Raw genomic sequence first — 27,624 nt, forward strand, 5'->3', positions numbered from 1 at the left:
ATCTATAAAAAGAAATGGTATATGATTGCATAAATTAGCGAAAAAAGATTTATATAACTGATCCCACTTAGTGAAACTAATGCTTAGTTTTGCTGTTGTTGTTGTTGCTCATTATCATATTTTAAAATTAAAACTTCTCATAATCATTTAAATCTTATTATAAAAATATACAGAACTCCCTTCAACCCTTTTTGTGTTCAAACATAATAATTTTTTTATTAGACCGTGGCCCACGACTAGTTTAGACTAATTATGTCAGTATTACACATTATTTGAATTCATTAGTTATCATATCAATATCAAGATTTAGGGTGTTCGAGATTAAAAAATACAAACCTTCAATTTAGAATTATTAAAAAAATATCCAAAAAAAAAAAAACCAAAAAAAGACTTTGTATTGTATTTCTTTTTTCCCAAATAAACATAATTATAAATTCTAACTCAAACTAGAAGATTCAAAATGCAACATGAACTACCATCTTGCCCCTGAAATCATAGCCCTTGTGTGCAAACTTACAGCCAACATACTCAATTTTGTTATTTTTTTAACGATTCCATCATCACCAAGGTTTAGCTGATCAATCATTTGCCTAACGGAAAAACGCTTGCCTCATAATTTGCCTGCCAACACTCTCCAATAATCAGTGGACTGCAATGTCATTTGCACAAAGGCAAACAGATTTATCTTCCAACAGCATTCTGTATTTTCTTAGTCATTGATTACACATACAGTCCACAAAAAGCTTTCAGAAAAGACCATCTGTGTTTGTTAAGAAGGAAAAAGAACGAAAAGAAAAAACTACATGAAAGAAACTTTTTGTTGGGTGGAATGAAAGAAAATGCAACAAATGAAACTGGTTATTGCTCAACGTGAAGGTCAAGTTTTTCATTCCATTTTCGTTCAACTTTTGGAGGGATTGATTTTGAGGGAAGGGAAAAGTCTTCCCTTCACTTTCCTTGGTTTCCTACTGCACCAATACAAGGAAAAGAACCTCCCATACAACTTTCCCTTCTTTCCTTCAGTCCTCATTTTCTCAATAACCAATCAGTGTTAAATCTCTTTGGATCAGATGGAATACATTTTATCCTGCCTGCCCATTTTGTTATGCATGCAATAACTAAATAAAATTGCTGACATTAATCTAAGTTAGTATTGATCATTAAGAATATCATGAGAAGCAAGCATATTCTAATTTCTAACAAAGATCACTGACCCACAGTAGCAAAATTTGCTAAAGCACCCTTCTTTTACAAACCTCAAAGAGAACCCCGAAAGCTTTTATTTGCCTCCAGAATCTCTATTCACAGATGAGCCTGATCTGTCAAATGACTGTTTCCGAGCAGAAGGGTAAAATTTTGCAACGATGTGGGACCCAAAAAAAAATAGAGAATTAAAAAAAGAAAGCAAGGAATATGTGAATTAATATTAGGCAGATTAATTAGTTTCGGGGTAGAAAACACTTAAATAAGAGTACCCCTAAACTACCAATCGCCAGGGTTAAAATCAGAGGAACTCTAGTAGTTTCAATATCAGTCATGTGTTTCTTGTCTGTTCTTAGTTGATGAGACCTCTCCCCAAAATTCTCTCGGAGTAGATTGCTAAGATTGTCTAATTGATGCGTGATCTGTCGTTGTCCTCGAGTAATAGCTACTATCTGTATGAAACACAACAGACAAGAATCAGAATAGAAAGGGCAAGTCAACAGAAGTTGTGTTTCATAACATGGATGCTTGAAATGAATCAAAATTCTCAATTAGTAGGAGAGGGGGAGGGGCATTATCGTCATAATAAAACTTGACAGATCTCCATGATGAATCCTTACCAATATTGACAGAGAAAACGATTCATGTAGCCGACCTCGCCTAATGGGATTCAAGGCTTGGTGTTTGTTGTTTTTGTTGTTGCTTTTGTTGTCATATTTATATAAAATATCCATTTTTAAAAAAATAGATAAAATATTACAAAAATTTATGATAAAATACTGTGGATTTTATGTTTTATATAATCTCACCTACACTTGTACAAAATTGAGTGTGTTGAGTCATACCCCCGCTTAATTTTTGAGCAGCGCCATAACTTCTGTCTATCACTTATTGCTCCTTCAACCTTCAACCTAATTTTCTCAATTTTTCAGTTCCGCATTTACTAATTTTTATCTTCCAACCTGCCATCATCCATGCACTTGAATTTTGTCCTGCTAAATCAACAACCACCTTATGCAGCTACTTAGCATAATCAGCATTCTAGGAGCACATAAACATCACAAGCCTCAACGTTCCAATTTTTTATTTTTTGTTTTTAGTTTATTTTAAATAACAGTTCATTTTTCGACACATTTAGATTTTTCAAAGAGTCTTCAATCATTTCATTTACTTTGTTTAATTAAGGATTAAAAATCAATGTTCAAGGAAATTAGAGCCATGTCACTACAATAAAGTTATTCCTCTCTCAATTTAGAGGTTTGTTACATTTTGTAGTCGTACTTGTAATCTATTGACAACTTATTCTGGGTTTCTGTATCACTTTATATCCTCAAATTTCAAAAATTTGCTTCTCTAAACTGCCAGTCAAATCCAAGATGGTTCATGAAAGGTCAAAGACACAGTTGCACTAATCATTACATAGAACATAATTATTGGGTTTAATTTTCAGGAATTTTGTTTAATTATCCTTCCTACTTAATTTTTATTTTCTATCCTTCAAACATTGTGCTTCCTACTTCCATAGATACATTTTTATATGCAACTAAAAACTCAAGTCCTTTGAGGGAAGCTCCAATAGTGACCATGGAACATTCGATATCCCAAATTGAAGGTCCCAGGTTCAACCTGAAATGAGGTATGGAGAGGTTGGGGGGTAACAGCCTCCAGTGTCTAGCCTAGGCCCAAAGAGCCTCCCAACATATCCAAATAAGCATTTTATGGAGGGATGAATGGAATCTCTTCCCCTGTAAAGATAGTAAGCTTATGGTCATCCCACATTAGGCATGTACTAGGAAGATTTTGAGCTTATAAGAATGGTTCAGGCTTCAACTATGTAAAGCACCTTATACAGGACAAAACCATAAGGCCTATTAGCCAGAGCGGATAATACATCATTGGAGTTGGACCAAGACCATTACATTTAATATCAAAGCCGCCATGGGGGTACTATCATGTAAAAATATCCTACACAAAGGTTTAGTTCCCACACAGCAGAGTGGACTACTTATAGATTAGAGCATCAAAGATCAGACGCGAGAGCCTATCATAATCTCACATTGACCGTGTACTAGCGAGATCTTAGGCTTATAAGAATGGTAGACTCCATATGTGAGGCTCCCCTTGTAGGAGAAAACTATGAAGCCCACTACTCCACTAGCAACAACAAACAATACCTCACACTAATTCCTCCAAATTATAGTGATAGCTTCTGTTACAGTCTCAATAGATATATGCACCACCAAATTATCAATTTGGGGCTGGCTTCCTAAATCCTTTTTCTCCATTCAACTTTGACTTAAAGCTGTCCCAATATTGTGCACTATTTCCAGGCAGCTCCTCAACCTTGCTTATACCTTCCTTGTTAGGTTTGGGTCCTGTCCATAAGAGTGGGACCCCAATTTTAAATCTAACAGCCAACTCTGGCTTGTTCAGACAATGATCTTTAGCCTAATTTAACTGAAATGTTAGGATGCTCTTTTGGGAAGTGGAGTTCATTTCCACCAGTCCTGGTTGTCAGGTAGCTTCCTCCTTCCCTTACTTTGAACTACACAATTGGTAAGAAGTTTGGTACTAGTTGAAATCCATCATTTTTGTGGTGAAATATTACTGCTACTTGAGTTTGAGCACTATTGATGATGTTTGTTGTTGATTGGTGATCTCTAGGATTGCTAGGACTTGTAAGATCATTAGTTTACATACAGGAAGATCTGGTGAGTCTTGGTCCCATGGCTTTTCTCTGTATTTGAGGATTTTCCATGCAACATCCCTGGTTTCTTTTGAGTTGTTTGATTATATTTTGTCAATCATTTTGTGAGTCGATTATGGACACTTGATTTAGTGAACCCTTCTAATTCTCCATTTGATTAGCATAGGAAGGGGTAGATAGTTTTTATTTGACCCTCATCTCCTTGGCAATGTTATGAATACTGTTCCAATAGCCGTTCTATCTTTATTATTGGAATAGAATGTACAGATACTGGTGCATATAAGTATCCTGTTCCAGATATGACAATTTAATGGAATTATTTGTCAACTATATGCTTGTACAAGTGTATTTGCATAAGTATTGAATTTAATATTTTTAAAAAAAATTCAAACTTAGATGACAAAATACACTATATGATCTATCAAAATTTATCTACTAACCTTTGACAATGCATATTCCATACAAATAATCACATGATAATGCAATTTATTGAATTACTTTCCATTGATAGTTTATCAAATTATAATACTTAACATTCTTCCATCTATTTAATCTATTAGTCAACTAGTAGAATAGATCAGTACAGCCAGTATGAGCAAAGTAACCAAATATGGCTTTATGGCAAGTACAAACAGGTAAGCTGACTGGAGTGGACCAGCTTAATGCCGGAACGGCATGTAATGAATAGAATGGTCCACCCAGGAATGGAATTTATAACATTGTTGTTTGGTGTTATCACTCACTCGGGTAAGGAACTGATTGGTCAAGGGAAAAAGATAGAAACTTTACACAAGCCACCATTGGAGGTATATTATCCCACTGGATAGACATACAAAATAGAAGCATTTTAAGTTTAAACAAAGAGAAAGGTCTAGCAAGACAAGCCATGGTACCTCTTCCATCAGGGGAGATTCTTTTGCCAACTGGGAAGAAGATGAGGAATTATGCATCATGGATCCAGTCAAGGAGCCATTGCCCAATCCAGATATGAAGTAAGAAGTGGGAGCAGATCCATTGCAGGCTTCAGCTTGAAGAGCCATGCTTTGTTGAGTGCTAGAAACTTTCTTAATGGTGAACTTTGAATTGAGCTCTTCAATCCGAGATGTAAACTCATCCATCCTCTCAGTTAGTGTCGAAATCTGTTCTGAGAGTTGTATAATGACTCCCTAAATAAGGAAGGAGAAATAATCAAGAGATAACAGAATGATATAAACCCATCAATAACTCAATTTCCTGATATGAGTGCTAGCATCAGTTCACAATTTTGACAAATCTGGGCAATGCATGCACAGCACATGCTAAATTCACACACCATGCTTGCCAATCGCACAAGGTTTAGACGTGTCAGTTGCATGAATCAAAACAGGCCTTAGCAATTCTGTTCCTGATATATTCATGAAATCACCTGGTTTGCTAAGGCTGCTGGAGATTCTGCAGTTCTGTCATCAAACCTTCGGTTGTGGACAGCAAATCCAGTGAATTTGGGTAGATTCTTGTCATTCTGGTTTGAGTAAGAGTGTGACATACCACTGTTCAAGATGCACATTAGTTGCAACATTAGATAAGAAACTGCCAGCTTCTTAAGGAAGCATAAAAGATTATCAAGAATACATAAAAGGTATGATTTTTGGGAAATTTTGATGAAATGGGAGTACAAATAGCTCTACAAACTGTCTAGTTAAAATGATGATTTTGCAGCTTCTTAGGAATGCTCATTGCAAAGCCAGAGTTTTGGCATTGTGACTAACTTCATAAAGATCAAAGTGATAGATCCTGACGATAACAAATATTTTCTTATAAATGTACCAGAAGTATTTAAAGCAGGTCCTCCCAGAATACCAACCCCCCCCCCCCCCTCTTCACGAACAAAACACAAGAGGAGCCGATCTTGCGAGTTCACAAGGTAAATTGATTATGCTGAAAGAAAAGTATGGCATAAAATGACGAGAAGAAAGGCCCAGGTTTTGTATGATATCTCAATACATATATGCAAAAGGAAAAAGGAGACACTAGTTCAGCAGGGGCAAGCTGTTTTCACTTCAAATAATAAGAATGGTGGAGCAAGCTACCTTGACATCAGAATCGTATGAAAGCTAAACTTCACCTATTGAGAGTAATTGAACTTGTAAAGCATGCTTTAAGCATAAAAGAGATGAGATGATGCAAAGAATGAAATACAACAACCAAATTTCAGAAAGCAAGCATGTCTCAAAGTCTGCCACCACATCCCCGCCCACTTCCCATTTCTTCCACCCCATCCAAGAAAGTGTTGTTGCACATCTACTACAAATGATCAGAACTACACAGGTGGATGAGAAAATTGCACCTTTTAAGATGCTTGTTTCTCATGGCAATCCTATCTGCAGAGGCTCGAGAAAGTGCTTCTTTCGGGCTTGAGACCAGATCCTCATCTAAGCTGAGCTTTGTCTTCAAGTCATCTGGCAATGCCTGTGGAATGATCATATCAGAACTGCAAATATGCAGGAGAAAGCATCATAAACTTTGGAAGCAATCATACCATAACCTCATTCACAAGCTTTTCCAGCTGAATTTGTTCTATATAAGTGCGGGGAATGTATGAACCATCCAAACCCAGCTGCTCAGCCACACATTTTACAACCAAGCGATCTCTTCCTTGCACCTATTTTGTAAAATAGCAAAAATTTTGAGTTAGGATTTAGCTTTCATTAAATTTGCATGCAACATAGCAAACAAAAAACAAAAAAGCTTGGGAAAAAACTAACAGAAGTTTTCCATTAAATAACTAACAGCCAGGCGCTAAACCAGCAGTTCTTCAAAATTGATCTCAAGAGACCTTGCTGAATACAGCATCATGTAATTAAATAGCGGCATAAGATGTTCTATTGGCATCCACCAAAGTACAATTAGGAAGCATATTGGACAAATCATATGCAAGGCTGATCAATCACTGAAACCTTTTAAGATGAAATCTCCATTAAGAACACAAATCTGCCAAAGTTTTTGCTTAAACAAAGTTCTGCATTCAATTTTTCCTTCATAAATTTAACTTCATGTCTATGCACATAACTTTTTATGTTCAACTGCAAACAAAAGGCATGACGCATATCTCACCCTCAAGGAAATTGTACAATGTATGATAATTCCATTTTAGATATATGATGCAGATGTTTGTACATTTGACTTCTCTGCCATTTTGAGAAATTGTACAATGTATGATAATTCCATTTTAGATATATGATGCAGATGTTTGTATATTGATTTCTCTGCCATTATGCATTCAAGATTGGCCAACCGTATAAAATTGAGAGAACTTGCTCTGAAACAAAAAAACACTCAAACCATGTTCCTCTAGTCTAAGCATGTATTCAACAATGCATAGGGCAGCCCAGCGCATGGGAATTCCACCCGATTCAAATTTCAGTTTTGACCCTAATTTTGTAGGCTTCAAAAATACCAAAATTATAATGAAAAATTGGAAGTTGATTTTGAGCTCAGTTTTACAAAATAACAGAACTCAGTAGTAAAACATGGAATTTGAATATGAAACTTTGCTAGCTGCCAATAGATGGAATAATGCATGATTTAGAACCATAATAGTGTTAGTAGAATACATCAATGACAAAGGTGTAATAATGAACATTCATAAATAAAGCTCACAAATCAATCAAATACTAGTTCGTACGCACATACAATTAATTTAGACATGCAAAAAGCTGAAATAAATGTAGTTAAAGTTCAAGTCAAATGATGCATAAAATTTCCAAATGCTGAAAGCTATCATTACTATCCTTATCAATACCTCATAATAATCTTTATTCTCAATAAAATAAATAAAAAAGATATATTAAGAGAAAGAGGTCATCATAGAAAGAAATCTTTGATGCCAATTTACAACAAAATGCAAATATAATAATCCAAGATATATCTTTTGTTGTTTTTATGTATTTGTAACAAAATATAATACAAAATCACGATAAAATTATTGGTTAAAAAATTATGAGAGGAGATTGAAAACATAAATATGCACAAAATATTATATGGAAGATGAAGTTTGTTCAATGTGGGTAAGGTGTTAATAAAGAACAGTTTCAAATAAGCAAAACTTAGAAGGACCTTTCTGTGTTTAAATGACTTATAATATAGTTAATGATTTGTCAAAATTAAGCTTTGTTCAAACTCCAAGTGCTTAAAATTTTGTATAAATCATGAGATTTATTTAATGAAAACTCTCAATTTTCCAGTAATTTGTATGAGAATTATCAAGCCCTCAAATTTTCCATCAAAACTTACAAAAATGGTACTAAACAAATTTCATTGAAATTTTGAGATTTTTTATATCTTGAATGATTAGTAGAAATTTTAAAGGAAATATTGAAAGACTGAAATCGATCACCCTCTCAACTTTGTGGGCGGAGGAAAGTGGAAATTTCAATAGTAATTTTGACAATTTGTGGACCCTTTATGTTGGATCCGGCGTAGTATGTATGCTGCCATATTCCTGCATAAGGGGGTTATTTCCATGACTTGAGCCTGTGATGCCCAGACTGCAAGGAGTAATCTTGCTGACATGCCAAGGCCTGCCTTCAAGAATGCACCCATTGCAGGCAGAAACTAGTGTCAATTGTAAAATAGAAAAAGAATGCATAAAGAGGTGGCATGTGCTATAAAACCTAGCTGTAGAAAAGAAGAAAAATAAAGTATATAAGCACAAGAATCTGAAGGAGATGGTGATCTGGAAAGTATTTAATACCTGAACATATTGACGATTCAGTTGTTCCAACCAATCAATTTTCACAGAAACCTTATCATCTGAGAATACATGACTACTTCTTTTGAGGATAGCTGCTATTGTGTATCCCAATGCCATCAGCCCACCCAGAAGGCGTACACTGACTTCAAAAGTTATTCTCGGTGATATGACAAACGAAGCATCTGTAACCCATTCCTGAAATTCAGAAGTAAAAAGCCCTATCAATTTCCTTTCTTTCTGAAATTCAGAAGCAAAACTGATCAATTTAGATAATAATATGTCACAATAATTTCCATTCACCAGTCAAATGATACCTCAAAGAATATTAAAGTCAGCACAAGGGCAGATGAAAGCATTAAAATATGGTTCCTATGCTAGACGAAACAATCAATGAACAAAAAAGGAAGAAGAAGAAGAAGAAGAAGAAAGATATATTTTATCCTCATTGGTTACACAAAGTTTGGCAATGAGGGGGAGTGCAGGAAAGAAATAAAGAAACATTGAGCGCTCAAAAGAATTGGAGGGTTTTTCTCCTTGTACAATTGATTTTGAGAAATTTAGGGACATAAAAAGAAAAAACGACAAAGAGACAATCTTTTTTCTGTTTTGGGTTCTTAGGAAATAAAATAACTTAATCTAATTTAACCCTAGTAAAACTTAGGCAAGATGAATTTCTTTTCTTGTGGGGATTAAGAGAAGTTTTAATAAATAAATAATAAAAAAAAACATTAAAAATAGAACATTGTGAAGAGATTTATCAATGTTCAATGCATTTTCTAAAGCGTTCCTTCTGTGAAGAAACTGTTCTTGGAGTGCTTGAGAGGTCAAGATTCAGACTGAATGCGGTTAGACGACTCAATCATTAGGTAATGTTGTTTTAAATTTCATTCTGTTCTTTGTTTCCATTCTCACTAACCAACCAGAACAATAGAATTTTCTTCTTCTTTCTTTTCTCCCATCTCTTTTCATTTTGTTGGGTGGAGGTTTTGAGCCACAAAAACAGCCTCTCCAATTGTGAACGCCTGTGTAATTATGTCCTCCCCAGACTTCTGCCATGGTGTGGGAGCTTTCTGGACTGAACATTGCACTTTGAGTGGTGGATTGGGACTTCACCACATAACGGATGCTTACAACCGCCTCCAATAGGATCTGTGTAATGGGAAAAAGATATATATATATATATATATATATATATATATATATATTCCTTCCATAACTAAAGAATCAAAGAAACTTCCTGCTTCGTTAAGAAAGAACTGTGGGTGTCTTATCCTATAGAGAACAACTCTTGGTGAGTTAAATATGATGTCCAGAGTATGGTTTACGGGTTACCTGAAAATTTTCAAAAAACAAGCTGTGTAACAAGAAGTTCTGTCTCCAAGTTAGTTCTTGGTATTTGGCAAGAAAACTAGACATGCTTGAGAAAAACAAATTCTTCTTACAGAAACCTAATTCATTTTTCCCTTTATTATCAGCTTGTGTATTATAAACATTCAAATGCATGTAACCATGCAGAACTCACTAGCATCCTGGAAACATATAAATATAGTTACATAAAAATGTCATTAATATTATTTTAGTCTTCCAAAGAAAAAACATTGACAAGATATAAGCCCAAAATGACCACCAAACAACTAAAGAAAAAGAAATAAAAAATACAAATAAGATAAGTACTGAAAGTCAAAGATCAAAATATCCAAACTGCTACGTTCTAACAAGAAACCAATCTCACAAACCATGATACAATTGCATTATTAAATTAAAAAAGCACACACTGATCAATATAATTATCACTAGCCTCCATCCTCAGATAGGGAAGCCCGGTGCACAAAGCTCGCGCGCATGCGGGGTCCGGGGAAGGGGCGGACCACAATGGGTCTATAGTACACAGCCTTACCTTGCATTTTTGCAAGAGACTGTTTTCACGCCTTGAACTCGTGACCTCCAGGTCACACGGCGACAACCTTACCATTGCGCCTAAGCTCCCCTTCAGCCCCCATCCTCAGATGCGTAGGTAGAAATAAGCCTCAACCACACATGGCCTAATATTTTATGTATTGCAATGTGAACATTATTCTCAAACAGAGGCATCAATAAATATAAAATATGGCTATGGTAGCTATTATTTCTCAAAATCTGGTGACTAGTTTTCAAATCTGCAATCATAATATGAAAAAATCTCAAAAATACGTAAGAGCACACCTCAAACATTAGATTGTATTTTCCATCTCTATTCCGCATCCTTAGATATGACTGGCAAGATTCAGGATCTTCACCAGGTGGAAGAAGATATATATCGTAAGTCTGCTCCAGAGTTTCTGTGTGATCTTTAGAGACGGCATCCTTGATTTGATCCTCCGTCAATTTCCTTGATGACTACAAAAACATCTAGCACTCTGTTAGAAGTAGACAAATATATATCTATCTATCTATATATATATATATATATTGGTATTTAAAAAACATTGGATAGGTACACAAGCTAGTACCAAAAAAGAAGAAAGAAGATAAATGAATTAAGAATGTAAATTAACAGGTGTATTTTTTGGAATTATTCACAAAACAAGCAAAAACATTAATACATCTAGAGATATTAAGTGACATATTGCAAACTCCGAGTTGAAAAAATTTACAAGTTTCTTGAATAAATCCAAAAAGCATAATTTTTCATCAATTTTTCAAATAAATAAACTGGATATCAACCTTTAAAATGTAAGTAGGAGACTGGAATCCAGTGAATGGGTTGAATTTGTTGATGATTTTTATATGTGCTGCTTGGAGATCAGGCTCAATGAAAGCCTTATACATGGGGTATACCTACACAGAAGAAAGCAGCTTAGAACTTCTAGAAAAGGAAACTCTTACGAGCATCCTAAAACATAAATCTAATAAAGGATAAGGGAAATACTGTTTCAGATATTTGATGGATTATTTCTTCTGGTTCTTGGCCAGCACGTTGTATGTCCCGCAAAACCCGTTTGACTAGGTCAAAGTGAACTCCACCCATGACAGATACTCGAAGGTCCAATAAAGGCCGCAATCTTTCACTCAGAGCATAAATTCCCTCAATAATCACAATACGGGAGCTTGGAACTTCAAGTGTTCTGTTTCCAATACACAATTAAGTTACATGAACTATAAGATTGAAATGGAGTGCTATTGAAAAATTACATAGAGGTTGCAATAAAGCAGTAATAAGAACTATAAGATTGAATACACAATAAGAACTATAAGATTGCAAGTGTTCTGTTTCCAATACACAATTAAGTTACAAGAACTATAAGATTGAAATGGAGTGCAATTGAAAAATTACATAGAGGTTGCAATAAAGCAGTAATAAGCAACCAAAAAAATGACTTAAATAAACAAACAATGCATTGAAGAGCATATCAAGAAATCTAGGAGAGGGATCCACTAAAAAGGGAAGGCCAATTTTAAAAGGAATACAAAAGTTAAATAAGACATGGGAAAATAAAAACTTGATAGCAATTGAAAAAAAAAATAATATTAAGAACAAAATGTTATCAAAAAAAATGGATGATCTCCTCACCTGAGAGAGAGAGAGAGAGGAAGTAACCCTATTTGTGAATGGATATTAACAAGTTTGCCCAATTGGTTATAAATTTGTGAAAGAGCATGAAAATGTTTGCTAATCACTACATTCAATGGCTGTTAAAATATGGGGGTATTTATTCACCCAGGAATTCAAATAAAATAAATAAATAAAACTTTTTCCTTCTATTAATTAGAGTAATGCATATTTAAAAATTTCAAAAAATTTTAGATCTACTTTGACTTCAAGCTGATATGGTTTCCAATAGCTTTCTGTAAGAATATTCACTAGCTACTCATAGTTATTAAAAAAAGAGGTATATAACCTGTATCCTGTGCGGGAGCCAGACTTGAAATCATATATTGGAACCTGAACCTGCTTTCCTTCCTTCAGATCATGGATATTATTGAGTAATGTCTCAAAGTCCGTCACGCGTGGATCTGTTTTCAAAAAGATTTCAGAACCCAGCAGAGTTATGCCATGCGTCATAGGGCAACTTTTAAGCACCAGAACACTTTGATGAATTTATTATAATTTTTGCTCAGAACAATGAAATGAAGTTCAGAAATGTTAGGTGGATCTAAAATGTGGTGAATATGTAAAACAACAGCTTCAAATGACAGGCACATCTATGTGGTCACACTTCTAGTATGTAGGGCTGAAACACAGGGAGGTTAGGATGCATTGAGTGCAGAGTCAAGCCTAACTCAATCCAATTTGAAGTTGAAGGTTTCCAATCCAAGCTCTGGCCATGTCATGTTGGTTGAACAATCATTCTTATTATTATTATTGCCCTAAAATACACCTCATCTCCAAATCAAGCTCAAGCAACATTAAGCCGGTCAGGTTATATAGTAATTAAGTTCTATTACACATATACATCACATTCTTAATAACCAGGCTAGCATGTCACAGTTGATGCGACTTATAATCACATGGAAAAAGAAACTCAGTGTTCAAGTCGTGTAATACAAGAGTAGGCATAGGATGGCCAACAGTAACAGGCTAACACCCACACGCCAGTTGGGTTCAAACATTGCCATTCCCCTTCCCCAGTTACCAATGGAAAGAAAAAGTAGTATAATTTAAGCAACTGTACTTATATATGAAAACATCATAATCAATTAGAGTTGGAAGTTGGAACCTATAATCCTAACAAATTAAAAAGAAAGCATTAAAAGATTTTGCAGGCAATTTTTTAATATGTTTGATATTTTAACCAAGATCCATAAATTTCAGGAATCAAACATAATGAATCTACTATTTGCAAAACAAGTTATATGCATTTTTTCAGTCAATTGAGTTGAGAAAGTGAACCCAAGCATAACCTCAGTTCAGGCTAAGAAGTCTTGAACTAAGCCCAACCCCTACTTTAAAAGCTTCAATAAAGCTTGCCTAATTGTCCAGCTGAGTTGCATCCCTACCATAGGCTTCTCAAATTTTCATTAAGCCTCAAGATCAATTTTATTTACAAATCCAATAATGCTCAAAAAGCAATTGATACAAACACACCACCTGTATCATTGTAACTTCCTTTGATGCAGTTATTCATTGAAATCTAGAAGCTTCAATTAAAAAAAAAAGAAATTTAAAAAAACAAAAACAAAAACAAAAAAATTATGAAAGTAAGAGCAGTTTTTTCTTTAACTTAGGAACAACATAGAATAAAATGTCACTGGTGATATCAATCATGAATCGAGTCCAATTATGTATTTTTTTTCCTTTTTTCGTTTTTTGGATGAAATCCAAAAGCAGGATATGTCAAAAGAAGATTTTACCATCAAAGTTGCCGTCAACAATTCTACTAGAATCATTGTAGTTGTCCATTGATATGACAGCAATGCTCGGCATAAAATTGAGTATCTTTTCCGTAAATACTGTCTTCCCAGCACCAGAGGGACCAGCTAACCCAACCACAATAATTCCATCATTACTTTGGACCAACAACTGGCACGCACGAATTACTATAAAGAATCCCTTCTCAAATGATAGAGTATTTTGAATTGGGACAATCTCATAACGATCAGAGTCCTTTCTCTTAACCAACTGGACTTGATCTTTTAGAAGTCCTGGCTTTCGCTGGTGTGATTCGTTATCTTGATCCATTTAAAATATGATGGCTTTCTCTAATAGAGGTAGACTGCACATGCACCAAACTAGAATATTTAAACAAAACAATAAAACAAAGCAACATAATGAGATAAGATGATTAGACAGTCAAAACCTAAGAGGCAAATGAATAAATGATTTGACAAATAACTTTGGTGTATCTGAATATCAAGACATTAAGCTCAAAACACAAGAAAAAAGAAGAAAAGAAACAAAATAAAAAATAAAAAATAAAAAAGTATGCCCTAACATAAATTAAGTTACATCAATTGATATGTGCCCTCAAAATAAAATAAAACATAAATTTAATCATTAGTTGAAATCCTAATAACCTCATTCTCAAATTTAAGCTGAGTTACTTAAATTTGAAAATATCATTATGGAATAATGACAAAGTACTCACTCTATAGACCTATATTTCCCCTTCGGTTTAATGAGCTAGGAAAGAACCCATGCTCCTGATCTTGTAACACTACTTGTCAACCAATTCAACCATCCATTCAATAAAACAAAAAAGAGTTGAAATAGATGATGGTTGAGTAGATTATGCATTTATGCTTTCCTTAAACTCTTCAAACTTCAAGATTTTGAGATTGAGAGCATAAATGACAACTTAAATAGGCTATTAAGAGTTTATCATTTATCATTTGAGGGATCATCCCATCCCTAGCTACCAAAGTTTCTATGCTCCCCCAATCAAAGAGGTGAGATGCAATTAAAAGAAAAAGACAAAAGATTTGAAATAGATGATGGTTGAGTAGATTATTCTTTCTTTAAACTCTTCAAACAAGGTTGAGAGTTTGGAGGGACCATTTAAGCTGCAAAAAAGTTTAGAACCACAAAATCAAGAGGCAACTTGCCTCACATACACAAAATACATACAAGACGAATTGCTGCAACTCTTGAAGACCTACAAGATTTTTGGGTTTGAATGTGTGCCCAAGTGTCACGAGCTAAGCTTGTTCAGGGCATTATGCTTGCCTGTGACCGCTTGTCTCGTGTACTTGGGATGGGTTTCCATCATGTAAATACTAGTGCAGGGTTATTTTCTGCTAGTAGTTTATTTGTATGCCAAATATGGCAATATGACTCCTCGGTCACTTTGATGTTTCCTAATGCCAGGATGATAATTACATAAAAACCTCTTTAGGGGAAGGTGAGTGTTCATCAGTCATTGTAAAACTCACTAGCTATTGTCAACGTGTTTAGCCTACTTGCCTCCCTCGCTAAACACACGATGTCAATGGAGGTGTTGTTAATGAATTGCGTAGATTCAATGTTTACTGTTTGCTTGCCATTGCTTTCATGAATGCTTACTGTTTCCGCTGCCATTTGATTGAATGGTAATGAAAGTGTTTCGTGGATGAATGTTAGTAAACGATAGGCTGGCTAGTTAAACAATAGTGCTTTAGCTAGCGCCGCATGGCCCTTTCACAACAGTGTGAAAATAATCGGACCGTGACACTTGGTATTAGAGCCAAGGTTGAGTTACTACGTGAATTCGATTGCCTTCGTTGTAGGATTTGGAAAGCTTTGATAAGTGACCATGGCACCAAATAATGCTAAGAGGATCGGCGTACTGGAAGCACAGGTTGAGGCAACAACCAACACTGTGGCCGTGGAGGTGGCCTAGATGAGAGAACTTGTTGATGAAGTGATGGGATCACAAAAACATCAAGCAAGTTTGATAGGCAACATTTCAGAAGACTTTCGCCATACAGTTGAAACTTTGCAGTCGCGGCTAGCTGATTTGGATGCAAAGGTGAATCTGATGGTTCTTGCTATGGGGAACTCCAACACTCCAGGAGTTAGCAAGACCAAGGTAATAGAACCCAAGACGTATGGGGGTGCCCATGATGCCAAGGAGTTAGAGAACTTCTTGTTTGATATGGAGCAGTACTTTCGCAATGTGAGGATGACCTCAGAACAGGCAAAGGAGAATACTACGACCATGTACTTGGTTGGTGATGCCAAACTGTGGTGGCGTACCAAGTACAAAGAAATTGAAAATTGAAGCTGTGTAATCGATAGTTGGGCAAACTTGAAGAGAGAGCTCAAGGCCCAATTCTTTCCTGAGAATGTTGAGTATAATGCAAGGAGAAAGCTGAGAGATCTCAAGTATACGGGGTCAATGAGGGAATTTGTGAAACAATTTTCTGCTTTAATGTTGGATATCCGGGACATGTCGGAGAAGGACAAGTTATTCTATTTTCTAGAGGAGATGAAACCGTGGGCAAGAACTGAACTTCGTAGACAAAGAGTTCAAGACTTGTCTACTGTACAAGCTGCTGTAGAACGCTTGACTGACTACGCTGGTGATGATACCGCTTCGTCCAAACAGTTTGGCGGAGAGGGAAACAATGGAAAGTTTTTCAAGAAAGACAACCCCAAGAGTGGTGGAGCCGACTCTAAATCATCAACCTCAAAGGAAGCTTCGTCATCTCAAAGGTTCAACACACCCAATGGAAAGGGGAAAAATAAAATTTCGAACTACTTGTATGCTGGATCTCACAGAGTGAGTGAGTGTCAACACAAGGGATTACTTAATGCCTTTCAAGCTTCCATTTTGGAAAAAGTGGTGGAAAGCGAGGATGAAGAGGATGATGCCCCGAGGGTAGGTTTAGTGCGGCTGGTGAGCGCATTGGAAAAGCAGGCAAAAGCACCGAAAGTTACACGAGCAAAAGGGTTAATGTTTGTGGACTTGCGGATAAATGGGAAGAGTACCCGCACTATGGTGGATACGGGGGCTACTCATAATTTTGTTTCGCAATTAGAAGCATGAAGACTCAACTTATCATTAGAGAAGGATACAGGACGCATGAAAGCAGTTAATTCTGTAGCCCAACCTACTCTGGGAGTAGCCAAGCAAGTTTCTATGAAGCTTGGACAGTGGGAAGGTCATGCGAATTTCACAGCGGTGCCATTGGATGACTTTCTAGCCATTCTAGGAATGGAGTTCCTAATGGGGACGATGGCAGTGTTGATGCCTTCGGCTGGTTCCCTATGTCTAATGGGAGATCACCCGTGCATGGTGCAAGTTGTTGCAACGAAAGGAGACGATGGGAAGTCCCTTTCAGCCATACAACTCAATAAGAGATTGAGAAAGGGTGAGCAGACACGTCTACCCACGGTGGTGGTAGACAAAGAAGTTAGCCAAGAGCTGGAGCCTACGACCATCCAAACGGTGTTGGACGAGTACAAGGAGGTGTTGTTGGATAAGCTACCTCACAATTTGCTTTCACAACGGACTGTGAAGCATGAGATCGAGTTGTTATCATGAGTGAAACCACCTGCAAAAGGGTCATGTCAGATGGCGCCTCTAGAGATAGCAGAGTTGGGAAAACAACTTGATGAATTAGAAGCGGGATGTATTCGCCCTTCCAAAGCACCGTTGGGAGCATCGGTGCTGTTTCAGAGGAAACATGAAAAGCATCTACAGAAGGTGTTCAACAAGCTGAGGGGAAACAGTCAATATGTGAAGAAAGGGAAGTTCTCTTTCGCTCAGTGGAGTTACAAATTCCTTGGTCATGTGGTTGAACAAGGTCGTATCCGGAGGAGTATGGAGAAGGTAAGGATGATTCAAAAACGAAAGATCCCCATGACAATGAAAGAGTTGCGTTCCTTTCTTGGTCTTACTAGATATTACAGGAAGTTTGTTAAGGGGTATTCACGAAGAATGACTCCAATGACAGGACTACTGGGGAGGTATTCTTGGCCACACCCGCGGGATGATGTGGTTAATTATACCAGAACTTATCTCACTTGCCAACAAGACAAGGGGGAGCGAAAGAAGTATGGTACTTTCATGACCGCACTAAAGTACTGTTTGGCAAAAAAGATGGCATGATTGTTCCTTGTGACTGTTGTGAAACATTGGGGTGTTCCCCAAGTTATTATTTGTGACCGAGACTTAATGTTCACTGACAACTTCTTGACAGAATTTTTCAGGATATTTAGGTCTCATTTTAACATCTCTTCGAGTTCTCACCAACAAACAGGCGGACAGATGAAGAGATTCAGAGAGCTACTGGAAGAGTACTTGTGTCATTTTGTCAACGACAATCAGAAGAATGACGTGCAACTACTTGATGTGGATCTATTCTATGGCAAAGCCCAAAGGAGCTCAACAACCAACAAGAGCCCTTTTGAGATTGTTATAGGCCAGCAACCGCTGTTACCTCACACAGTGGGCGAACCATACAGAGGAAAGAGTCTTAGGGCATACATCTTCACAAGAGAATGGAGACAGAATGTAGAGTTTGCCCGAGTCTATCTAGAGAAAGCTTCTAAGCAGATGAAGAAGTGGGCAAATCAAGGGAGAAGAAGACTGCAACACTTCAACCGAGCGAAAGTGCATCATGTGTTTCATGTCCGCTGCCTCAAGTTGTTCAACGCCGACACCAACGATCTAAGCAGAAGTCAATCTAAGAGAGCAAAGTTGAAGACAATGCCATTTGACATACATGAAGTTGAAGAGATCCTTGCAGCCCAAATGTTCATATCCTCAAGGAAGAAGCAGCAGAAGTTCCTAGTGAAGTGAAAATGACTTGATGACAAAGAAATCAGCTGGATTTCAACAGAAGATATGCAACCATTCATGAACAAAGTTGAAGTGTACTTACCACCAAAGTCTACAAGGATGTCAACCGCATAAATGGGGGAGAATATCACGAGCTAAGCTTATTCAGGGCATTATGTTTGTCTGTGACCGCTTGTCTCGTGTACTTGGGATGAGTTTCCATCATGTAAATACTAGTGTAGGGTTATTTTTTACTAGTAGTTTATTTGTATGCCAAATATGGCAGTATGACTCCTCGGTCACTTTGATGTTTCCTAGTGTCAGGATGATAATTACATAAAAACCTCTTTAGGGGAGGGTGAGTGTTCATCAGTCATTGTAAAACTCACTAACTATTGTCAACGTATTTAGCCTACTTGCCTCCCTCGCTAAACACACAATGTCAACGGAGGTGTTGTTAATGAATTGCGTAGATTCAATGTTTACTACTTGTTTGTCACTGCTTTAATGAATGCTTACTGTTTCCGCTGTCATTTGATTGAATGCTAATGAAAGTGTTTCGTGAATGAATGTTGATAAACGATAGACTGACTAGTTAAATAAGAGTGTTTTAACTAGTGCCGCATGGCCCTTTCACAACGGTGTGAAAATAGTCAGACCATGACACCAAGCCATGAAGACAATTACTTATTCTTAACAAGAACTGAAAACAAAGTCACAAACCCCAATTCTTTTTATGCATTTTCATTCCCATTTATCCATTTGGTTTTACTTAATTCTTCTAAATGAAGTCCTGCAGCTTAGTGACCACAATTTTACAATATAAACTGTCATACAGGTCCTTATTTCTCCCTCAAGTTACAAGAGAACTTCAGTTCTACCAGAAAGTATCCCAGCAGAACCATAAAATCATCAACAAGGATTTAAAAAAAAATCAGAATAATATTTCCATGATTAATATGCTAAAGCATTGGTACAACTCCATGAGGTCCTCTGCAACAAAGTTGCATGACTCAGATGCCTCACTTTGCTATTACACACAGTATATATTCCCGCAATCATGTATGTATGCATATATGATCAAAGCCTCTCCAAAATGTCTCCCGAAAAAAAAAAAAAAAAAAAAAAAAAGGGATGCCACTTTTTTTGTGGCACTGTCCTCGCATGAAAACCTCAGTTTTATATTGAACATGTCAGTTTTAAGATTTCAATATAAAACTGAGGTTTCCATCAGAGACTGCGCGACAAAAAAGTGGCATCCAATTTCTTATTGGAGAGACCTTTGTGATCAAATACTCCACCCCCACTCCACAAAGAAAAGTCAAAAAAACAAACAAGCATGGAAAGAAAAAACATATTAAAGCCAAACACGAAGTAGCAGGTAGCAAAACATCGATTGAAAGATCAAACAAACACTTCTTGAAGTCACCGCACAAACAAAATATAAAATTCTGATCGAACGACATCCACCATTATAAGAAGACACAAAAACAATGACACCCAGAAAAAATAAATCAGGAAAAGAGCAGAGCTAGAAGAGAATATCAACATGAAAACTAATCCACGCAACGCAGAACTGCAAAGCAGCGTAAACGACTCCGTTCTTGAGATATGTTTGGATCTATGGGTACATACCCAAGCCACCGCGACTCAACAAAACAAGAATCAACCGTCGAAAGAAAATAACGAGTGCCCAGAAAATAAAAACCAAGAGGAAACAACAAAAACCCAGATGACAAAATGGATCAAAATCAAAACAATGTGAAGAATTTGGGTGATGAAAAACACTAACCGGGTCTTCACTGAGTTCAGCAATAAAACCTCAGAAGCAGGACCATATTATGAGTTCTCCTCTTGGTATCACACTTATATATTTTTTTGGGTTTCCGGTAATATACTTCCCCCGAATAGAAAGGAATGTGATTTCCCAGAAATTTTTGGGATGTGGGAATCCTACTTCTTTAGAATTTGCAAAAGGGTTTACAAAGAAGACACCCGAAACTTCAGAGGAGAGAGAAAAAAATATTGAAGAGGCATTTTAATGCCATGACTTCATTATTTCACTTCCAATTTATACACACACAATTTGGAAGTCACAGCTCACTACGCCAGCCTATTATGGACACACTTCCTTGAACCCAATGGACTGATAGAAATAGATAATCCATGGACAGGCCCTGTTGGGTTGGATTGATGGCCAATCCAGAGCAGTTGATGTGAGCTTTTCGTTTTTTATTAAAAAAAACCATAAAAATTTTAAAAAATGTGATTTTTTTCTTGCTTTTCTTTTTTTTTTTTCAAAAAATTATGAACCCAATAAATAATTAAATATATCTCTACTTGTTTTATTTGGGATTTTTGCTTTTTTATGTACGAATTCTACACAATTCTCAATGTTCTGCGCCGCATACAGAGCAAGCACGCGCCGTACCACAAATCAATTCTTCTTGTTTTTTATTTTTGCTTCTTTGGTTTGGTTTTTTGATTTTGCTTTTGCAGTTTCTGTGTTTTTTTTTTTGGGGCAATACACAGAACAATTGCATTGAATTTGAATGCCAATAATGACATGGGCATTGAATGTTACTAGCATTTATTTTCACTTTTCTCCATTTTATTTTTTAAAAATATTTTCCTTTGAAACGTTTTGCCATATCAAGCCAAGAATATTTATTCCTCCTCAAATACAGGGTGTGCTATTTGGTTCAATTTTATTCACTATAAATGGTGAACTCCTAAACCAACCATAAAATCCCTCTTTCCAAGCTATGCATACTCTTGTACATAAAAGAATTTCCTATTATAGAGTTCTTTCTTTTGGTTTAACTTTTTAAATTCTTAAAATATTGTTATAATTGTTCATACCCTAAAACAAAAAATTTAATAATAAAAAAATACTGTAATTATTTTGTAAATTAAAATTAAAGATTAGATCCACTAATACCCCCTAAGTTTTTTTAAAAAATGAGTTCACCTCTTGCCTTTTTGAAAACTGCTAAATAATTTCTTAAGATTTAAATTTATTGACAAAGTGAACATTTTGCTTGTTAACCGTTATTAGTTAATCGTTAAGTATATGTGAAAAAATGAATTTTTTACTTCATAACATAATTTTTAAAAATGATATCAATTAAATTGAGAAAATTGATACATATAATGTTTTGAAAATTAAATAAGTAAATCGACTGATTCTTAAATTAAAGAAAAAAAAGGTGTCCCCAGGCCATAAGGCTCCTTACTTCGCAAGAATAAGAGGCGGAAGGGGGGGGGGGGGTTGTCACAGTGTATACAGTCTTACCCCCTTCTTTTATGTAGAGAGATTGTTTCCTTGAACTCAAACCCCTAACCAACCGATCACAAAAGAGCAACCTTGCCGTTGACCCAAGGTATGTCCTTCTAATTGATTCTTAAATTGAATGATTTAATTGGTCCAATCACTTTAAGACAACCAATTGACTTTAACATAATAAAATCATTATATTATTATTTCATTTTAAAAAGATATATAAAAATTTAAAATACTAATAAGTAAGAAAAAAAACTTAGTAATTATAATAATACAATTTTTATAAAAAAATAAAAAATAAAAAAACTTAATTACTTAACATGTTATAAAACAAATAAAACATAATTCAATATTTTTAAATTCAAGTAACCTATTAAACATAGTGCTAAAAAAAGATAAACTGAATTTTTAAGTCATACTCTATAAATTAAAATAATAAAGTTAAATTTTAATTCTTTTATGTATAAAATATGAATATTAAATGGATTATATTAGTTCATTGAACTTTGATTGACTCAATTCACCGTTTGTCTTGATATTATTCAAGTTGCTATATTTTCAAATATGAGATTCAACCAGACTTAGAATGCAACTTGCAAATCGACCAACCAGCTGATTCGAGCCGATTTTAAACTATATTTTATTTTTAAAGATGCAATTAATTGTTAATTTATAAGAAAATTTTATGTAACAAATATTTTGAAATAATATAATTATCTAAATAATTTTTATAAATTGATAGTATTATTTTATTTTTTGTATTCTTAAATTTTTTGAGATAATAATTTAATTCGGTCATACATATGTCAATTGGTTGATACAAGCCTTGAGAGTTGGATGTTCAATTTACTTACAAGTTTAATTTTCAAAACATATTCTACTTAACTAACTAAATAATTTTTCAACTTAATTTATTAAATTAAAATCATTTTCTTTAATTATCTCATCATGGTTGAATAAAAATTAAAAAATTATATCATTTTATCAAGAGTTAAATTTATTTTCTCACAGATACTCCATGGTTGACTAATGGTCAAATGACGGAAGATTCATTTTTTTAATAAATTTAAAATTTAGGGAGTTTTTGATAATTTCAAAAACTCAAGGATAAAGTGTCATTTCTAAAAAAATCACGGGGTGGTGTTAGATTTCATCCTAAAATTAAAGTTTAAAAGGTTTGAAATATGCATAACATGCATGCGCGATGCATGTATAGTAATAAAAGCAAAAGCTAAAGCTTATATTTGGGTGCTAAAGAAGAAAAATAATATATTAAGCTATGTTGTGTAATCATGTTACATTTGATAGGATCAAATTATAAAATATAAATAGTTTTAATGGAATGGTGGGCCCTTTAATTGAAATAATTAACATAAAAAATATGCATTTAATTTTTACTCCAAATCTCATTATTTGATTTTGATTTCAAGGCAAGTGGTTATTTAGTTCGAGTAATTGACATAAACATCCATAATAACTATTTGTGTTATGCTTATTCTAAAAATAGAAAATATATAATTGATTATATATTTTTAGCATAATTAGTATGTTTTGTGTGACGTAAAGGAAATATTATTTACTTATTTTAATATTTTTAGTAAATTTAGTTGTTGGAATTGATGTATTCTCAAAAAATGGTGAATTGGAACTTTAAAACTTTCTCCTAGGTCAATTCAAACTCATTAACCAGTATTGTACAAACCTAGAGTCTTTTTTATATAACCATAAGCCCAATCAAATATTTAAACAATTAAATGCAAACATTTAAGTGCTAAAATTTAAAGTGCGGAAAATTAAAACAGGCACAAGAAATGTTATCGAGGTTCGGCTAATACTGTTTATGTCCCTGCCTTAGCTTGCAAGCCCGAGGATTACACTAAGGCTCACTTAACGGGTGGAGTGACACTTAATACAATTAAGATAAATTAACATAGGGCTGACATCAACATTTATACACTCTCCTTGCGAGGCGAAGAAGACCCTAACAGCTGATCCTTTCGAACTAAATCAAACCCCCTCAAACCACGTTTGGAATACAACAGGTAATTGAAATTTACGTACAACCAAATTATGCTTCTTACACTAAGAGGATATGTATCAATACGCACGATGTAATCAATACACTCACAAATGATAGCATTTATACTCAAGTGAGATCTTGAAAATTTAATTCAAGATAATATAGTCAACGAGTGAATATTCAAGATTACCTCAAAAATCCTAGTCAAGTATCACACAAATATTTTATCAAATATAATCACAACAAATACTTAGGGTTTAAGCTTCTAAAAGATTTATCAAATAAAATATGCAAGCTCTCAAGTCTTGCAATTTGAATGCAAAGACTAGGAAGCGAAAAACAAATTATTCCCAATCAAATATTTATATACGAAATATTGTGGGAATAAACAATCAAGCAAAACTCTCAAAAAAGTTTTTCAAATATATATGAATGTGTGAGAGTAATGCCAAGAAAATGATTTGAAATGAAGCACAATACCACAAACAAATCTTCCCACACCTTGCAATTGATTTGCAAATTAGGAGAACTAGGAAAACAAACTCTCTTTTTCAAAATGATATTTGCTAATAAATATGTAAGAGAGTGTATAAAAATATGCTTGAAATATTAAGTATATAGCAAAAGAAGTATAAAACATTTGAGAGGATTTTTGCTAATGACTTTTGTTAATCTCATACTAATCAAGGAAAATGAGGGGTATTTATAGATATCCCTCAAATTTTGATCATTGGGGACTTATTGGGTATTTTGAAAAATGTTTAATGATGTTTAAAGCAAATTAACCCTGATTTACTGTAGTAAAAAATTTGCCAACTTGAGAGGTTTGGTCGACCAAACTCAAGGTTTGGTCAGCCATATTACTAGGTTCGGTCGACCAGGACATTTTTGAACTGAGGTTTTGGTCGACCACTTTTGAGGCAATTTTGAACTTCCAAGGTTCAGTCGACCAGCTCAAGTTCGATTGATTGAATTCAAAGGTTCGGTCGACCAAGTCAAATTTGAACTGAAGGTTCGATCAATCAGAGCATTGAGAATTCCCCACGTGCCAGTTTGGTTGACCAGGGCATTGGAGTTCATTTTAAAATGGTTGACCGATTGGTCAATAATTGACCCTGGGAGGTTCGGTCAACTGAAGGTCTATGTGTGTTCGGGTTCGGTCAACCGAGTAGTCAAACTGTTGACTCTAACAAGTTCGATTGACCGAAGCTTTTATATAGCTTTGGGTTCGGTCGACTGAGGTCATTCAATTTGTGTATTTAAGTCTGAATTTTCATTTGAAGTCACCCCTTCTCACATAATTCTTATTTCTAAGTTGTAAGGGACTTTTCATATGATATTTTAGGACCTAAAGTCAGTCTATGGTCTTTAAGCTAACCCTAAAAATTTGGCGTCGATTAACCGAAGCCCTACAGTCATTTGGTTCCTTATGATCAATCTACGGTCATGTTGTGCATAAATACCTATTATGCATGAGATGCAAATATTATAGATCATAAATTATTACATACCAAATAATGAAACAAACATACATATACAATTAAAATAGATATCTTCTTCTTTTGCTCTTGACTTTTCATGGAATTAGCCAAGATAATGCGCTTTATGTCCGTTCTGGCTTTCACTTCACTTTCATGTGTGTGGTCTAAATGATTAACCAGTTCATGTATTTAGGCACACACATTAGTAACATGCAGTTTGTCATAACTAAAACTAGGGATCAGACTCAAAAAGTCAACATATATATATATTTATACAAGGAAAAGATAATAGAAAATTGACCATAACTCTAGATAGGAGTAACATATAATTCTCTTGTATCTTGAATATAATTTTTTTCTAGGAATTTAATACAAATATTTTTTTTTTAAAAAACTTATGCACAAATCAAATACAAACTCGATTTGCAATAAGGCTAAGACACATATCTCTCTCTCTCTTTAAGTAGATTCAAGAAATATGGAGTCTATAGTTGAAAAGTCCAATGAAAATGTTAGAGATCTTAACAAGCTCTTTTGGTTTAAAGTAGTCCACTTTAAGAGATGGAAAGGAAAGGTACTCTTCGCCTTAGTCTCCTCAAGGTTGCCTATGTTCTTACCGACAAACATCCAAATAAAATTAATATTGACAACATGAATGAAGAGGAATTAGTCGATCACCATGAAAAGTTGGAACACTATGAAAAGAATGAGTATAAATGTCGGTTTTATAATTTAAATTGTCTTGATCATTTTTATTATTATTATTATCCTACTTATTTCTTCACAAAAAAATTTTAGAAGGCTTTGTAGAATGAGTATGATACTAAGGAGGCAAAGGCAAAGGAATATGCAACTACCCGATTTTTTTGTTATCAAATGGTGGATGGAAAATTAGTTATAAAGCAAACACAAGATTTTCATATGATAATGGCGTTGTAGCTGAAATCATTGACAAGTTACCCCCATCTTAAAGAGAATTCTAAAAGAGCATGCACCACATGTAGAACGATACATCTCTCAAGACTTTGATAACTTGAATATGTGCAGAGAAGGAGGCAACAAGGCAAGACACACTTATGAAAGAAAGCAATGATAATGCCAATAATGGTAATACCATAAAGGTAAATTTAATTGCTTTCCAATATACTACTTTATCTAATGATCATTTTCCTAAAAACTTGAAATTAAAGTTTGACAAGAAAAATATGAAAAATAATGATAGACCTCACAAAATTAATAGGGGCAATCCTAAAGAATTGGAACCAAGGACCCTCTTATCAAAACAAGCAAAACAATAATGTTTTCTTGTTTGTGACAAAAGCTAGTGTATTAATCCTCAAGACAATATAGTTGAGGAATCGTTTGTGACAATGATTATAGACATAAATATATTCCATAATGTTGAAGGATGGTGGGCAAACTCAGGTGCTAATAGACATGTCTACTCCTTTTAAGAAACCTAAAACTATTATGCTTGGTGATTCTCATATCACCCAAATGCAATGTAGTGGTGAGATTGAATGAGATATTTTTGGGCAAAGGTTATGTTTTGTGATGGGATATTTAAATTAAGTATTGAGAATGACAATAAAGCATCCTCAAAATTTCTGTTTACTTGCTTTCTTCCTTAAATTTTTGTCATGCTCGTTTATGTCATGTTAATAATAAGTATGTAGGAATCATAAGTAATTTGGGATTAATCTCAACTGTTGGAAAGGATTTTGAAAAATGTGAGTCATGTAGTAGAGCTAAAATAACAAAATGGACTCACAAAAGTGTTAAGAGAAATACCAAATTATTATATTTAATTTGCATAGATTTGTGTGAATTTGAAGGAACTTTAACTTGTAGAGAAAATAGATATTTTATCACTTTCATTGATGATTTTTCAAAATATACTCATGTTTATTTATTGAAAAATAGAAGTGATACTTTTACAAAGTTTAAAATTTTCCTCCTCAAAGTTGAAAATCAATTTGATAGAAAAATTAAGAGAATTAAAAGTGATAGAGGCTAT

At 34.7% G+C, this 27,624-nt stretch overlaps 1 protein-coding gene across 1 annotated transcript; it reads right to left on the reverse strand.

Annotated features, from left to right (window-relative positions):
• Nucleotides 1-1,137: 1,137 nt before the first annotated feature.
• Nucleotides 1,138-20,976, reverse strand: LOC131153083 (inorganic pyrophosphatase TTM2). Its single transcript, XM_058105124.1, has 12 exons — nucleotides 20,616-20,976; nucleotides 13,974-14,335; nucleotides 12,521-12,635; nucleotides 11,551-11,746; nucleotides 11,346-11,459; nucleotides 10,845-11,018; nucleotides 8,643-8,837; nucleotides 6,429-6,551; nucleotides 6,237-6,358; nucleotides 5,316-5,439; nucleotides 4,804-5,076; nucleotides 1,138-1,655 (listed from the first exon to the last, which is right to left on the reverse strand). Exons 2-12 carry the CDS (start codon nucleotides 14,299-14,301, stop codon nucleotides 1,440-1,442), a joined length of 1,980 nt encoding a protein of 659 aa, XP_057961107.1. The 5' UTR covers nucleotides 14,302-14,335; nucleotides 20,616-20,976; the 3' UTR covers nucleotides 1,138-1,439.
• Between the last annotated feature and the right edge of the window lie 6,648 nt (nucleotides 20,977-27,624).

The sequence above is a fragment of the Malania oleifera genome, chromosome 4 (genome assembly GCF_029873635.1).
Source record: "Malania oleifera isolate guangnan ecotype guangnan chromosome 4, ASM2987363v1, whole genome shotgun sequence".
In the NCBI taxonomy this organism is placed as follows: domain Eukaryota; kingdom Viridiplantae; phylum Streptophyta; class Magnoliopsida; order Santalales; family Ximeniaceae; genus Malania; species Malania oleifera.

Bases quoted from the DNA above. Each gene is read 5' to 3' on its own strand.
- LOC131153083 (XM_058105124.1), bottom strand. From the start codon at position 14,301: ATGGATCAAGATAACGAATCACACCAGCGAAAGCCAGGACTTCTAAAA. The intron at 8,838-10,844 runs GTGTGCTCTTAC...TCTGAATTTCAG, and splicing joins AATACAATCTAATGTTTGAG to GAATGGGTTACAGATGCTTC. The intron at 6,552-8,642 runs GTATTAAATACT...TTTACAAAATAG, and splicing joins TGAATCGTCAATATGTTCAG to GTGCAAGGAAGAGATCGCTT.